The following is a 17,246-nucleotide window of genomic DNA, read 5'->3' as shown; positions in this document are numbered from 1 at the left end:
TATATATATATATATATACAGTACAGGCCAAAAGTTTGGACACACCTTCTCATTCAATGCATTTTCTTTATTTTCATGACTATTTACATTGTAGATTCTCACTGAAGGCATCAAAACTATGAATGAACACATGTGGAGTTATGTACTTAACAAAAAAAGGTGAAATAACTGAAAACATGTTTTATATTCTAGTTTCTTCAAAATAGCCACCCTTTGCTCTGATTACTGCTTTGCACACTCTTGGCATTCTCTCCATGAGCTTCAAGAGGTAGTCACCTGAAATGGTTTTCCAACAGTCTTGAAGGAGTTCCCAGAGGTGTTTAGCACTTGTTGGCCCCTTTGCCTTCACTCTGCGGTCCAGCTCACCCCAATCTCGATTGGGTTCAGTTCCGGTGACTGTGGAGGCCAGGTCATCTGCCGCAGCACTCCATCACTCTCCTTCTTGGTCAAATAGCCCTTACACAGCCTGGAGGTGTGTTTGGGGTCATTGTCCTGTTGAAAAATAAATGATCGTCCAACTAAACGCAAACCGGATGGGATGGCATGTCGCTGCAGGATGCTGTGGTAGCCATGCTGGTTCAGTGTGCCTTCAATTTTGAATAAATCCCCAACAGTGTCACCAGCAAAACACCCCCACACCATCACACCTCCTCCTCCATGCTTCACAGTGGGAACCAGGCATGTGGAATCCATCCGTTCACCTTTTCTGCGTCTCACAAAGACACGGCGGTTGAAACCAAAGATCTCAAATTTGGACTCATCAGACCAAAGCACAGATTTCCACTGGTCTAATGTCCATTCCTTGTGTTTCTTGGCCCAAACAAATCTCTTCTGCTTGTTGCCTCTCCTTAGCAGTGGTTTCCTAGCAGCTATTTGACCATGAAGGCCTGATTGGCGCAGTCTCCTCTTAACAGTTGTTCTAGAGATGGGTCTGCTGCTAGAACTCTGTGTGGCATTCATCTGGTCTCTGATCTGAGCTGCTGTTAACTTGCGATTTCTGAGGCTGGTGACTCGGATGAACTTATCCTCAGAAGCAGAGGTGACTCTTGGTCTTCCTTTCCTGGGTCGGTCCTCATGTGTGCCAGTTTGGTTGTAGCGCTTGATGGTTTTTGCGACTCCACTTGGGGACACATTTAAAGTTTTTGCAATTTTCCGGACTGACTGACCTTCATTTCTTAAAGTAATGATGGCCACTCGTTTTTCTTTAGTTAGCTGATTGGTTCTTGCCATAATATGAATTTTAACAGTTGTCCAATAGGGCTGTCGGCTGTGTATTAACCTGACTTCTGCACAACACAACTGATGGTCCCAACCCCATTGATAAAGCAAGAAATTCCACTAATTAACCTTGATAAGGCACACCTGTGAAGTGGAAACCATTTCAGGTGACTACCTCTTGAAGCTCATGGAGAGAATGCCAAGAGTGTGCAAAGCAGTAATCAGAGCAAAGGGTGGCTATTTTGAAGAAACTAGAATATAAAACATGTTTTCAGTTATTTCACCTTTTTTTGTTAAGTACATAACTCCACATGTGTTCATTCATAGTTTTGATGCCTTCAGTGAGAATCTACAATGTAAATAGTCATGAAAATAAAGAAAACGCATTGAATGAGAAGGTGTGTCCAAACTTTTGGCCTGTACTGTATATATAGATATATATTCTTTGTGTGTGGAATATAACTACTGGTATTCCTCTGACTTCATGTGTGTTTATGTACCATCTTAAATCCTTGTTAATGTAATGTTTCATTGTTTATCTGTTTTTTCGCTCTCCTTCCATAACGTTACCGTTTGCATATCTGCCGACCGTGTTTTCGGGGTTTTTTTATAACACTGTATGTACTGGCAACCCCTGTATTTGACGTCACAGCGCTATGAACTGTGGGTAATTTCCTTACCGTAAGTCCGCATTGATGCTGACCTATGGTAAGGGGGCATAAAGGGCTCACTCACTGACTCACTGACTTGAAGATTTGACAGTGGGACAGCCCTCACACACTCACGCACTTCATCGGATCGGATTGGAATTGGGCCTATTTAATATATACAGTCACATTATTTTGTCTTGTATAAGGTCAGTTAATATTTAATCATGTGTACTGTCGGATGACGGTCCATCCAGTAGTTGCTGACATGTTTCAGTTTGGACCAGGGGGGCGGAGCCATGATGCTGACATTGTGTACTATGTGTAATGTGTGTAGCTGTGTTGGAGGCGGTGCAGAGGTGGAGAACAGAGAAAGAGTCTCGACTGTCAGGAGACAAACAGGAGGAAGAGGAGGAGGAAGAGAGCATCTATACTGTCCACAATGAAGAGGTGAACTGTCCCTTTAAATTCTGTCATACCTGTTTACACCTGACGTACCTTTTTACACCTGACATACCTGTTTACACCTGACCTACCTGTTTACACCTGTTTACATCTGACGTACCTGTTTACATCTGACGTACCTGTTTACACCTGACGTACCTGTTTACACCCGACATACCTGTTTACACCTGACATACCTTTTTACATCTGATGTACCTGTTTACACCTGACGTACCTTTTTACATCTGACGTACCTTTTTACATCTGACGTACCTGTTTACATCTGCCGTACCTGTTTACACCTGACATACCTTTATACACCTGATGTACCTGTTTACACCTGACATACCCGTTTACATCTGACGTACCTGTTTACATCTGCCGTACCTGTTTACACCTGACATACCTTTATACACCTGATGTACCTGTTTACACCTGACATACCCGTTTACATCTGACGTACCTGTTTACACCTGACGTACCTTTATACACCTGATGTACCTGTTTACACCTGACGTACCTGTTTACACCTGACGTACCTGTTTACACCTGACGTACCCGTTTACACCTGATGTACCTTTTTACATCTGACGTACCTTTATACACCTGACGTACCCGTTTACACTTGACGTACCTTTTTACATCTAATGTACCTTTTTACGTCTGACGTACCTGTTTACACCTGACGTACCTGTTAACACCTGACGTACCTGTTTACACCTGACGTACCTTTTTACATCTGACGTACCTGTTTACATCTGACGTACCTGTTTACACCTGACGTACCTGTTAACACCTGACGTACCTGTTAACACCTGATGTACCTTTATACACCTGATGTACCATTATACACCTGATGTTCCTGTTTACACCTGACGTACCTGTTTACACCTGACGTACCTGTTTACACCTGACGTACCTGTTTACACCTGATGTACCTTTATACACCTGATGTTCCTGTTTACACCTGACGTACCTGTTTACACCTGACGTACCCGTTTACACCTGACGTACCTGTTTACATCTGATGTACCTTTATACACCTGACGTACCTGTTTACATCTGACGTACCTTTATACATCTGACGTACCTGTTTACACCTGACGTACCTGTTAACACCTGATGTACTTGTTTACACCTGACGTACCTTTATACATCTGACGTACCTGTTTACACCTGACGTACCTTTATACACCTGACGTACCTGTTTACATCTAACGTACCTTTTTACATCTGACATACCTGTTTACACCTGACGTACCTGTTTACATCTGACGTACCTGTTTACATCTGATGTACCTTTATACATCTGACGTACCTGTTTACATCTAACGTACCTTTTTACATCTGACATACCTGTTTACACCTGACGTACCTGTTTACATCTGACGTACCTGTTTCACCTGACGTACCTGTTTACATCTGACGTACCTGTTTACATCTAACGTACCTTTTTACATCTGACATACCTGTTTACACCTGACGTACCTTTTTACATCTGACATACCTGTTTACACCTGACGTACCTGTTTACATCTGACGTACTTGTTTACACCTGACGTACCTTGATACACCTAACGTACCCGTTTACACCTGACATACCCGTTTACATCTGACGTACCTGTTTACACCTAACGTACCCGTTTACACCTGACATACCCGTTTACATCTAACGTACCCGTTTACATCTGACGTACCTGTTTACACCTGACGTACCTGTTTACACCTGACGTACCTTTATACACCTGACGTACCTGTTTACACCTCACAAACCTGTTTACATCTGACGTACCTTTATACACCTGACGTACCTTTATACACCCGACGTACCTGTTTACATCTAACGTACCTTTTTACATCTGACGTACCTGTTTACACCTGACGTACCTGTTTACATCTGACGTACCTTTATACACCTGACGTACCTGTTGACATCTCAGGATAAAAATTGTGTTGTCGATAAAAAAGTGTGAGAACTTTCGCATTACGATATATTTCAGACATGTTTGTTCTTTAATGTTATTTCTACGTTAAGATGATGTCTTTTGGATATTGGATCTTTTTTCTTTTTTTATCAACACAATCTGAAACCAACAAAATCTGAACGTCACGTGTCGTCAGTATTTTACGTGAAAGTGATGTTGGTGTGAGTCGTTATCACAACGTGTTGCAGTGGCTGACACTGCAACACGTTGTGATAACTGGTGTAGCCAGCTGATCTTTTGGCTTTGGTTGTCCAGATTTTAGGCGTCTGAAGATGCTGCAAAAAATCAATCAATCAATTTTATGAAATAAAAACAGGAGGACTGTCCTGATAGTAAATTTAAAGTTTCAAAAATGCAGTCCAAACTGAAAAGTCCGAGGCACTCCGTGGTAATATTAAAGATCCTTTATTTAAGCACAGGGATATCTACGCGTTTCAACTACACGAGTCTTCATCAGGATCAATTTTATTTATAAAGCCCAATATCACACATCACAATTTGCCTCACAGGGCTTTACAGCATACAACATCCCTCTGTCCTTTGGACCCTCACAGCTGATCAGGAAAAACTCCCCAAAAAAAACCCTTGATGACTTCACAATAAACAAACACACTGATGTTGGCCCTGGCGGACCCTTCTGTTAACAGCAAAGCACCCCAGGGCTGTGCTCTGACCCACTCAACAACAGGAAGTCATGCAGCACACGTCTTGTTAGCTTAGCTGCGCGCTAGTCTCTCCGCTCTTGTTCACCCGCTCAGTCGTGTCGTAAATGTACGGTAATTTATAATGTTACGCGTCGTGCTGTCAAGGCACAAATCCCAGCACGTCGCATCTCAGCTGGCAAACATTCGCTAACATTATCAGCCTCTGTCTGCACGGTGACGTTATTGAACTCTTCATGTTCGATGACGATTCGTTAAATTAATGAATTAATTCAGCTGCTCAGAAACAAGGTTCATCAGTTGCAGCAGGGCGCCGTTATCTGCCATCTGTCGTGTCTACATCCGTCTGCTCCTTCAGCGCAGTGCATGATGGGACATAGTGACCATCAGTTGTAAACTACTTTTCCATATGCATTGTGGGAAACTACAACACGGCAGACATAGCCTGTGTGGGGGGAGGCGGATCTACACGTGTTGCTTCCTGTCGGTGAGGTGTGTTTGTTTTGTGTGTGTTTGTAGGCTGATGATGAGGAGAGCCGAGAGGAGCAGGAAGGAGAGGAGGGTGGAGTCACCTTCATCGCACATGTACCTGTCCCCTCACAGAAAGAGGTGAGACACACACGTTTGTCTCTCTGTACATGTGAGGACCCTTGTTAATACACTGGGTTACCAGACCCTCCCTGTCTGTCTTCCACCTGTCTGTCTCCTCCCTGTCTCACGTATGTGTCCTGTCTGTCTCTCAGGTGGAGGAGGCTCTGGTCAGGAGGAAGAAGATGGAGCTGTTGCAGCGTTACGCCAGTGAAGCTCTTCAGGCTCAGAGTCAGACGGCCAAGACTCTGCTGGGACTGTGACCTGTCTGTCTGTCTGTCTGTTGATGTAAATATGGGCTCATTTTTTGGGTACTCATTCTGTTTGTTAATAAAGGCCTCTTCTGATTGGTCAGTTGTCTTTGTGGTGTTTTGTGAGGGCTGACTGTCCGCAGGTCGTCAGGTCCATCTGTTGCTTGGTGTGTTTCTGGCGGTTGTTTGTCTGATGGCGGCGGCGAGTGTCTCTGAGGCTTCGAGGAGAAGAAATGCCACGCTTCCTGTGCCTGTCGAGGCTGGTGTCATGAAAGTGGGCGGAGCCATCTCACTGACATCACGTTCACCAGGACACTGAGGAGGAAGTCTGTCTGTACCACTGAGAGCGTTCACTGACAATCCAATGGAGCGATGGCAGCAACAGGAAACGCTCTGTCTGTCTCAGTGTTCATTTTGTTGACGATGACAAACTAAAAATAGATCCTGATAAAAACAAAGATCAAATCTGTGTTTGATTTTTGTTAATGAGACGTAATGAAAATGGTGGTGGTGGACTGTCGGACACTGACAGCCTGTAATGATCTTCAGATGCCTGATGAGCGACAGGCTGGTAAACTCCAGTAAATAGTCTGCACCAGGATGTTTGGGTTGGTGCGAGTTGTGAGCTGTAATTCAGCAGTAAATAATCAGCCGTGTGTGTCTGACTGTGGATGGTGGAGCTGCTGAATAGATTTGTGGACAAACATTGTCATCAATAATCAGAAATATTAATATTGGAAATTTAAAAACTATGACTATGACTCTCTCTCTCTCTCTCTCTCTCTCTCTCTCTCTCTCTCTCTCTCGTATTCTATTACTGCATCTTGCTAACTCGGCCATTCTGGATGTCACTAACTCGGCTTCTTCTCCGGAGCCTTTGTGCTCCACTGTCTCTCAGATTAACTCATATCACAGCGGTGCCTGGACAGCGTGACGTGTGTGGTTGTGCTGCTGCCGTGGTCCTGCCAGATGCCTCCTGCTGCTGCTGCCATCATTAGTCATTAGTCATACTTCTACTGTTATTATACACATATGACTATTGTCACACATGTATACTGCCAGATATTAATACATACTTTCAACATATTGTACCACAGTAGCCAGAACTATAACTATAATATTATTACTTTCAATAATGTTGTTGTAAGCTACTGTCATTACCTGCATCTCTCTCTCTCTCTCTCTCTCTCTCTGTCTCATTGTGTCATGCGGATTACTGTTAATTTATTATGCTGATCTGTTCTGTACGACATCTATTGCACGTCTGTCCGTCCTGGAAGAGGGATCCCTCCTCAGTTGCTCTTCCTGAGGTTTCTACTGTTTTTTCCCCGTTAAAGGGTTTTTTGGGGAGTTTTTCCTGATCAGCTGTGAGGGTCATAAGGACAGAGGGATGTCGTATGCTGTAAAGCCCTGTGAGGCAAATTGTGATTTGTGATATTGGGCTTTATAAATAAAATTGATTGATTGATATGATCAGCTGATCTGAGTCAGGACGACACATGACCGAGCCAGAAACTGCGTGTGGAAGAAAAGAAGGTCCCCATAAGGAGCTGAGTCACTCTAATGTCAGTGTCAGACACACACCTACACACACACATGGAGTGTGGAGTCCACCTGCAGGACTCCACTCAGTCCGGACTGGAGAAGGTTTGTGGGTTGATGGTGTTTGACAGGCAGGTAGGAGGCTCAGTTATCTGTGAGTGTAGCTGTGCTGTAAGTAAACAGTCTGAACTCAGATCAGTTTTCTCTGACAGAGATGAAAGTTTAGTTTGAATCACCAACTCTGTGAGAGGACACCAGTTTAAACCTCCAGACTAACATGTTGCACATGAAGAAACAAGTTATGTTTCTGCTTCTTAACAGTCACATGGATAAGTCAGAGTTTACAATGAACCTGGGGACAAATCCTAGTTGGCTCACATTAGTTATTTGTTGAGAGCATAAATAGAGATGTTGAGCTTTTCAGATGATGATCAGTAAGCGTGTGCTCGTAAATCCGCCCTTAAACCTGTCACACACTGCTGTAGACATGACACACACACATTATCTTATACAACCTGTCACCTTGAGTCTGATGTGTGATCCATGAGTTAACCTCACTGGATTAGTTTGAAGAGAAAAACAGATAGAAAACATCAGGACTAAAACTGTCAAGGAGAAAAATTACAAAAATGAAACGAATAAACATTTTGTGTCAGGACGAAAATCTAAACTGTCAGAATGAACTCTGCTCTGTCTGTCTGTCTGATTGTCTGTCTGACAGGGTCACAGACCATTTTCTGCAAAAGGAGCGGAAGGCAGAATTCATATAGATATGTGTTTCAGTAATACTTTCAGAGAATGTTGCTATATAGCACTGTTTGTTACCTGGGCCAGACACAGCCCGAGTGGTGCAGACACAGTTCAAGTGGTGCAGACACAGTTCAGGTGGTGCAGACGCAGTTCAGGTGGTGTAGACACAGTTCAGGTGGTGTAGACACAGTTCAGGTGGTGCAGACACAGTTCAGGTGGTGTAGACACAGTTCAAGTGGTGTAGATACAGTTCAGGTGGTGTAGACACAGTTCAGGTGGTGCAGACACAGTTCAGGTGGTGCAGACACAGTTCAGGTGGTGTAGACGCAGTTCAGGTGGTGTAGACACAGTTCAGGTGGTGCAGACACAGTTCAGGTGGTGCAGACACAGTTCAGGTGGTGTAGACGCAGTTCAGGTGGTGCAGACACAGTTCAGGTGGTGCAGACACAGTTCAGGTGGTGTAGACACAGTTCAGGTGGTGCAGTCACAGTCCAGGTGGTGAGGACAGTTCAGGTGGTGTAGACACAGTTCAGGTGGTGCAGACACAGTTCAGGTGGTGTAGACACAGTTCAGGTGGTGCAGTCACAGTCCAGGTGGTGAGGACAGTTCAGGTGGTGTAGACACAGTTCAGGTGGTGTAGACACAGTTCAGGTGGTGCAGTCACAGTCCAGGTGGTGCAGACACAGTTCAGGTGGTGTAGACACAGTTCAGGTGGTGTAGACACAGTTCAGGTGGTGCAGTCACAGTCCAGGTGGTGAGGACAGTTCAGGTGGTGTAGACACAGTTCAGGTGGTGTAGACACAGTTCAGGTGGTGTAGACACAGTTCAGGTGGTGCAGTCACAGTCCAGGTGGTGAGGACAGTTCAGGTGGTGTAGACACAGTTCAGGTGGTGCAGACACAGTTCAGGTGGTGTAGACACAGTTCAGGTGGTGCAGTCACAGTCCAGGTGGTGAGGACAGTTCAGGTGGTGTAGACACAGTTCAGGTGGTGTAGACACAGTTCAGGTGGTGCAGACACAGTTCAGGTGGTGAAGACAGTTCAGGTGGTGTAGACACAGTTCAGGTGGTGAAGACAGTTCAGGTGGTGTAGACACCGTTCAGGTGATGAAGACAGTTCAGGTGGTGCAGACACAGTTCAGGTGGTGAAGACAGTTCAGATGGTGTAGACACAGTTCAGGTGGTGAAGACAGTTCAGGTGGTGTAGACACAGTTCAGGTGGTGAAGACAGTTCAGGTGGTGTAGACACAGTTCAGACACCGTCCAGGTGGTGCAGACACAGTTCAGGTGGTGTAGACACAGTTCAGGTGGTGTAGACACCGTTCAGGTGGTGAAGACAGTTCAGGTGGTGTAGACACCGTTCAGGTGGTGAAGACAGTTCAGATGGTGTAGACACAGTTCAGGTGGTGAAGACAGTTCAGGTGGTGTAGACACAGTTCAGGTGGTGAAGACAGTTCAGGTGGTGTAGACACAGTTCAGACACCGTCCAGGTGGTGCAGACACAGTTCAGGTGGTGTAGACACAGTTCAGGTGGTGTAGACAGTTCAGGTGGTGCAGACACAGTTCAGATGGTTCTGACAGTTCAGGTGGTACAGACACAATTCAGGTGGTGTAGACGGTTCAGGTGGTGCAGACACAATTCAGACACAGTTCAGGTGGTGCCGACACAGTTCAGATGGTTCTGACAGTTCAGGTGGTACAGACACAGTTCAGGTGGTGTAGACAGTTCAGGTGGTGCAGACACAGTTCAGATGGTTCTGACAGTTCAGGTGGTACAGACACAATTCAGGTGGTGTAGACGGTTCAGGTGGTGCAGACACAATTCAGACACAGTTCAGGTGGTGCCGACACAGTTCAGATGGTTCTGACAGTTCAGGTGGTACAGACACAATTCAGGTGGTGTAGACGGTTCAGGTGGTGCAGACACAATTCAGACACAGTTCAGGTGGTGCAGACACCGTTCAGGTGGTGCAGACACAGTTCAGGTGGTGTAGATACAGTTCAGGTGGTGTAGACACAGTTCAGGTGGTGCAGACACAGTTCAGACACAGTTCAGGTGGTGTAGATACAGTTCAGGTGGTGTAGACACAGTTCAGGTGGTGCAGACACAGTTCAGGTGGTGCTGACACAGTTCAGACACAGTTCAGGTGGTGTAGACACAGTTCAGGTGGTGCAGACACAGTTCAGGTGGTGTAGATGCATTTCAGGTGGTGCAGACACAGTTCAGGTGGTGTAGACACAGTTCAGACACATTTCAGGTGGTGCTGACAGTTCAGGTGGTGCAGACACAGTTCAGGTGGTGTAGACACAGTCCAAGTGGTGCAGACACATTCCAGGTGGTGCAGACACAGTTCAGGTGGTGTAGACACAGTTCAGGTGGTGGAAACACAGTTCAGGTGGTGTAGACACAGTTCAGGTGGTGGAAACACATTTCAGGTGGTGCAGACACAGTCCAGGTGGTGCAGACACAGTCCAGGTGGTGTAGACACAGTTCAGGTGGTGCTGACAGTTCAGGTGGTGCAGACACAGTTCAGGTGGTGTAGACACAGTTCAGGTGGTGTAGACACAGTTCAGCTGGTGTAGACACAGTTCAGGTGGTGTAGACACAGTTCAGGTGGTGCAGACACAGTTCAGGTGGTGTAGACACAGTTCAGGTGATCAAGACAGTTCAGCTGGTGTAGACACAGTTCAGGTGGTGTAGACACAGTTCAGGTGGTGTAGACACAGTTCAGCTGGTGTAGACACAGTTCAGCTGGTGTAGACACAGTTCAGGTGGTGTAGACACAGTTCAGGTGATCAAGACAGTTCAGCTGGTGTAGACACAGTTCAGGTGGTGCAGACACAGTTCAGGTGGTGTAGACACAGTTCAGGTGGTGTAGACACAGTTCAGCTGGTGTAGACACAGTTCAGGTGGTGTAGACACAGTTCAGGTGGTGCAGACACAGTTCAGGTGGTGTAGACACAGTTCAGGTGGTGTAGACACAGTTCAGGTGGTGCAGACACAGTCCAGGTGGTGCAGACACAGTTCAGGTGGTGAAGACACAGTTCAGGTGGTGTAGACACAGTTCAGGTGGTGCTGACAGTTCAGGTGGTGCAGACACAGTCCAGGTGGTGCAGACACATTTCAAATGGTGGAGACAGTTCAGGTGGTGCTGACACAGTTCAGGTGGTGCAGACACAGTTCAGACACAGTTCAGGTGGTGCAGACACAGTTCAGGTGGTGTAGACACAGTTCAGGTGGTGCTGACAGTCCAGGTGGTGCAGACACAGTTCAGGTGGTGTAGACATATTTCAGGTGGTGCAGACACAGTCCAGGTGGTGCAGACACAGTTCAGGTGGTGCAGACACAGTCCAGGTGGTGCAGACACATTTCAAGTGGTGGAGACACAGTTCAGGTGGTGCTGACAGTCCAGGTGGTGCAGACACAGTTCAGGTGGTGTAGACATATTTCAGGTGGTGCAGACACAGTCCAGGTGGTGCAGACACAGTTCAGGTGGTGCAGACACAGTCCAGGTGGTGCAGACACATTTCAAGTGGTGCAGACACAGTTCAGGTGGTGTAGACACAGTTCAGGTGGTGAAGACAGTTCAGGTGGTGTAGACACAGTTCAGGTGGTGAAGACAGTTCAGGTGGTGTAGACACAGTTCAGACACCGTCCAGGTGGTGCAGACACAGTTCAGGTGGTGTAGACACAGTTCAGGTGGTGTAGACACCGTTCAGGTGGTGAAGACAGTTCAGGTGGTGTAGACACCGTTCAGGTGGTGAAGACAGTTCAGATGGTGTAGACACAGTTCAGGTGGTGAAGACAGTTCAGGTGGTGTAGACACAGTTCAGGTGGTGAAGACAGTTCAGGTGGTGTAGACACAGTTCAGACACCGTCCAGGTGGTGCAGACACAGTTCAGGTGGTGTAGACACAGTTCAGGTGGTGTAGACAGTTCAGGTGGTGCAGACACAGTTCAGATGGTTCTGACAGTTCAGGTGGTACAGACACAATTCAGGTGGTGTAGACGGTTCAGGTGGTGCAGACACAGTTCAGATGGTTCTGACAGTTCAGGTGGTACAGACACAGTTCAGGTGGTGTAGACAGTTCAGGTGGTGCAGACACAGTTCAGATGGTTCTGACAGTTCAGGTGGTACAGACACAATTCAGGTGGTGTAGACGGTTCAGGTGGTGCAGACACAATTCAGACACAGTTCAGGTGGTGCCGACACAGTTCAGATGGTTCTGACAGTTCAGGTGGTACAGACACAATTCAGGTGGTGTAGACGGTTCAGGTGGTGCAGACACAATTCAGACACAGTTCAGGTGGTGCAGACACCGTTCAGGTGGTGCAGACACAGTTCAGGTGGTGTAGATACAGTTCAGGTGGTGTAGACACAGTTCAGGTGGTGCAGACACAGTTCAGACACAGTTCAGGTGGTGTAGATACAGTTCAGGTGGTGTAGACACAGTTCAGGTGGTGCAGACACAGTTCAGGTGGTGCTGACACAGTTCAGACACAGTTCAGGTGGTGTAGACACAGTTCAGGTGGTGCAGACACAGTTCAGGTGGTGTAGATGCATTTCAGGTGGTGCAGACACAGTTCAGGTGGTGTAGACACAGTTCAGACACATTTCAGGTGGTGCTGACAGTTCAGGTGGTGCAGACACAGTTCAGGTGGTGTAGACACAGTCCAAGTGGTGCAGACACATTCCAGGTGGTGCAGACACAGTTCAGGTGGTGTAGACACAGTTCAGGTGGTGGAAACACAGTTCAGGTGGTGTAGACACAGTTCAGGTGGTGGAAACACATTTCAGGTGGTGCAGACACAGTCCAGGTGGTGCAGACACAGTCCAGGTGGTGTAGACACAGTTCAGGTGGTGCTGACAGTTCAGGTGGTGCAGACACAGTTCAGGTGGTGTAGACACAGTTCAGGTGGTGTAGACACAGTTCAGCTGGTGTAGACACAGTTCAGGTGGTGTAGACACAGTTCAGGTGGTGCAGACACAGTTCAGGTGGTGTAGACACAGTTCAGGTGATCAAGACAGTTCAGCTGGTGTAGACACAGTTCAGGTGGTGTAGACACAGTTCAGGTGGTGTAGACACAGTTCAGCTGGTGTAGACACAGTTCAGCTGGTGTAGACACAGTTCAGGTGGTGTAGACACAGTTCAGGTGATCAAGACAGTTCAGCTGGTGTAGACACAGTTCAGGTGGTGCAGACACAGTTCAGGTGGTGTAGACACAGTTCAGGTGGTGTAGACACAGTTCAGCTGGTGTAGACACAGTTCAGGTGGTGTAGACACAGTTCAGGTGGTGCAGACACAGTTCAGGTGGTGTAGACACAGTTCAGGTGGTGTAGACACAGTTCAGGTGGTGCAGACACAGTCCAGGTGGTGCAGACACAGTTCAGGTGGTGAAGACACAGTTCAGGTGGTGTAGACACAGTTCAGGTGGTGCTGACAGTTCAGGTGGTGCAGACACAGTCCAGGTGGTGCAGACACATTTCAAATGGTGGAGACAGTTCAGGTGGTGCTGACACAGTTCAGGTGGTGCAGACACAGTTCAGACACAGTTCAGGTGGTGCAGACACAGTTCAGGTGGTGTAGACACAGTTCAGGTGGTGCTGACAGTCCAGGTGGTGCAGACACAGTTCAGGTGGTGTAGACATATTTCAGGTGGTGCAGACACAGTCCAGGTGGTGCAGACACAGTTCAGGTGGTGCAGACACAGTCCAGGTGGTGCAGACACATTTCAAGTGGTGGAGACACAGTTCAGGTGGTGCTGACAGTCCAGGTGGTGCAGACACAGTTCAGGTGGTGTAGACATATTTCAGGTGGTGCAGACACAGTCCAGGTGGTGCAGACACAGTTCAGGTGGTGCAGACACAGTCCAGGTGGTGCAGACACATTTCAAGTGGTGCAGACACAGTTCAGGTGGTGTAGACACAGTTCAGGTGGTGCTGACAGTTCAGGTGGTGCAGACACAGTTCAGGTGGTGCAGACACAGTCCAGGTGGTGCAGACACATTTCAAGTGGTGGAGACAGTTCAGGTGGTGTAGACACAGTTCAGGTGGTGTAGACACAGTTCAGGTGGTGCTGACAGTTCAGGCGGTGCAGACACAGTTCAGGTGGTGCAGACACAGTTCAGGTGGTGCAGACACAGTCCAGGTGGTGCAGACACATTTCAAGTGGTGGAGACAGTTCAGGTGGTGCAGACACAGTTCAGATGGTGTAGAAAAAGTTCAGGTGGTGTAGACACAGTTCAGACACAGTTCAGGTAGTTTAGATACAGTTAAGGTGGTGTAGACACAGTTCAGGTTGTGCAGACAGTTCAGGTGGTGTAGACACAGTTCAGGTGGTGCAGACACAGTCCAGATGGTGCAGACACAGTTCAGGTGGTGCAGACACAGTTCAGGTGGTGCAGACACAGTCCAGGTGGTGCAGACACATTTCAAGTGGTGGAGACAGTTCAGGTGGTGCAGACACAGTTCAGATGGTGTAGAAAAAGTTCAGGTGGTGTAGACACAGTTCAGACACAGTTCAGGTAGTTTAGATACAGTTAAGGTGGTGTAGACACAGTTCAGGTTGTGCAGACAGTTCAGGTGGTGTAGACACAGTTCAGGTGGTGCAGACACAGTCCAGATGGTGCAGACACAGTTCAGGCGGTGTAGACACAGTTCAGGTGGTGTAGACAGTTCAGGTGGTGTAGACACAGTTCAGGTGGTGTAGACAGTTCAGGTGGTGTAGACACAGTTCAGGTGGTGAGGACACAGTTCAGACACAGTTCAGGTAGTTTAGATACAGTTCAGGTGATGTAGACACAGTTCAGACACAGTTCAGGTAGTTTAAATACAGTTCAGGTGGTGTAGACACAGTTCAGGTGGTGTAGACACAGTTCAGGTGGTGTAGACACAGTTCAGACACAGTTCAGGTAGTTTAGATACAGTTCAGGTGGTGTAGACACAGTTCAGGTGGTGTAGACACAGTTCAGACAAGTTCAGGTAGTTTAGATACAGTTCAGGTGGTGTAGATACAGTTCAGGTGGTGTAGATACAGTTCACGTGGTGTAGACACAGTTCAGGTGGTGTAGACACAGTTCAGGTGGTGTAGACACAGTTCAGGTGGTGTAGACACAGTTCAGACAAGTTCAGGTAGTTTAGATACAGTTCAGGTGATGTAGACACAGTTCAGACACAGTTCAGGTAGTTTAAATACAGTTCAGGTGGTGTAGACACAGTTCAGGTGGTGTAGACACAGTTCAGGTGGTGTAGACACAGTTCAGACACAGTTCAGGTAGTTTAGATACAGTTCAGGTGGTGTAGACACAGTTCAGGTGGTGTAGACACAGTTCAGACAAGTTCAGGTAGTTTAGATACAGTTCAGGTGGTGTAGATACAGTTCAGGTGGTGTAGATACAGTTCACGTGGTGTAGACACAGTTCAGGTGGTGTAGACACAGTTCAGGTGGTGTAGACACATTTCAGAGAAGTTCAGGTAGTTTAGATACAGTTCAGGTGGTGTAGACACAGTTCAGGTGGTGTAGATACAGTTCAGGTGGTGTAGACACAGTTCAGACAAGTTCAGGTAGTTTAGATACAGTTCAGGTGGTGTAGACACAGTTCAGGTGGTGCAGACACAGTTCAGGTGGTGAAGACAGTTCAGACAAGTTCAGGTAGTTTAGACACAGTTCAGGTGGTGTAGACACAGTTCAGGTGGTGTAGACACAGTTCAGGTGGTGCAGACACAGTTCAGGTGGTGTAGACACAGTTCAGACAAGTTCAGGTAGTTTAGACACAGTTCAGGTGGTGTAGACACAGTTCAGGTTGTGTAGATACAGTTCAGGTGGTGTAGACACAGTTCAGGTGGTGTAGATACAGTTCAGGTGGTGTAGACACAGTTCAGCTGGTGTAGATACAGTTCAGGTGGTGTAGATACAGTTCAGGTGGTGTAGACACAGTTCAGGTGGTGTAGACACAGTTCAGGTGGTGTAGATACAGTTCAGGTGGTGCAGACACAGTTCAGGTGGTGTAGACACAGTTCAGGTGGTGTAGACACAGTTCAGGTGGTGTAGATACAGTTCAGGTGGTGTAGACACAGTTCAGGTGGTGTAGATACAGTTCAGGTGGTGCAGACACAGTTCAGGTGGTGTAGATACAGTTCAGGTGGTGTAGACACAGTTCAGGTGGTGTAGACACAGTTCAGGTGGTGTAGACACAGTTCAGACAAGTTCAGGTAGTTTAGATACAGTTCAGGTGATGTAGACACAGTTCAGACACAGTTCAGGTAGTTTAAATACAGTTCAGGTGGTGTAGACACAGTTCAGGTGGTGTAGACACAGTTCAGACACAGTTCAGGTAGTTTAGATACAGTTCAGGTGGTGTAGACACAGTTCAGGTGGTGTAGACACAGTTCAGACAAGTTCAGGTAGTTTAGATACAGTTCAGGTGGTGTAGATACAGTTCAGGTGGTGTAGATACAGTTCACGTGGTGTAGACACAGTTCAGGTGGTGTAGACACAGTTCAGGTGGTGTAGACACAGTTCAGACAAGTTCAGGTAGTTTAGATACAGTTCAGGTGGTGTAGACACAGTTCAGGTGGTGTAGATACAGTTCAGGTGGTGTAGACACAGTTCAGGTGGTGTAGACACAGTTCAGGTGGTGTAGACACAGTTCAGACAAGTTCAGGTAGTTTAGATACAGTTCAGGTGATGTAGACACAGTTCAGACACAGTTCAGGTAGTTTAAATACAGTTCAGGTGGTGTAGACACAGTTCAGGTGGTGTAGACACAGTTCAGACACAGTTCAGGTAGTTTAGATACAGTTCAGGTGGTGTAGACACAGTTCAGGTGGTGTAGACACAGTTCAGACAAGTTCAGGTAGTTTAGATACAGTTCAGGTGGTGTAGATACAGTTCAGGTGGTGTAGATACAGTTCACGTGGTGTAGACACAGTTCAGGTGGTGTAGACACAGTTCAGGTGGTGTAGACACAGTTCAGACAAGTTCAGGTAGTTTAGATACAGTTCAGGTGGTGTAGACACAGTTCAGGTGGTGTAGATACAGTTCAGGTGGTGTAGACACAGTTCAGACAAGTTCAGGTAGTTTAGATACAGTTCAGGTGGTGTAGACACAGTTCAGGTGGTGCAGACACAGTTCAGGTGGTGCAGACACAGTTCAGGTGGTG

At 46.9% G+C, this 17,246-nt stretch overlaps 1 protein-coding gene across 1 annotated transcript in view; it reads left to right on the top strand.

Annotated features, from left to right (window-relative positions):
- Positions 1-5,894, top strand: part of isy1 (ISY1 spliceosome associated protein) — a 31,237-nt gene extending 25,343 nt beyond the window's left edge. Inside the window, exons 10-12 of the mRNA XM_078172118.1 lie at positions 2,203-2,315; positions 5,476-5,565; positions 5,700-5,894. Of these exons, the coding sequence (XP_078028244.1) occupies positions 2,203-2,315; positions 5,476-5,565; positions 5,700-5,807 (311 nt within the window). The 3' untranslated portion in view covers positions 5,808-5,894. The remainder of the gene's footprint in view (positions 1-2,202; positions 2,316-5,475; positions 5,566-5,699) is intronic.
- Positions 5,895-17,246: the final 11,352 nt, after the last annotated feature.

This window comes from Epinephelus lanceolatus, chromosome 1 (assembly GCF_041903045.1).
Source record: "Epinephelus lanceolatus isolate andai-2023 chromosome 1, ASM4190304v1, whole genome shotgun sequence".
NCBI classification, from domain to species: Eukaryota; Metazoa; Chordata; class Actinopteri; order Perciformes; family Serranidae; genus Epinephelus; species Epinephelus lanceolatus.
The sequence above is the reverse complement of the archived record's forward strand: the minus strand, read 5'-3'. Positions and strand labels throughout refer to the sequence as shown.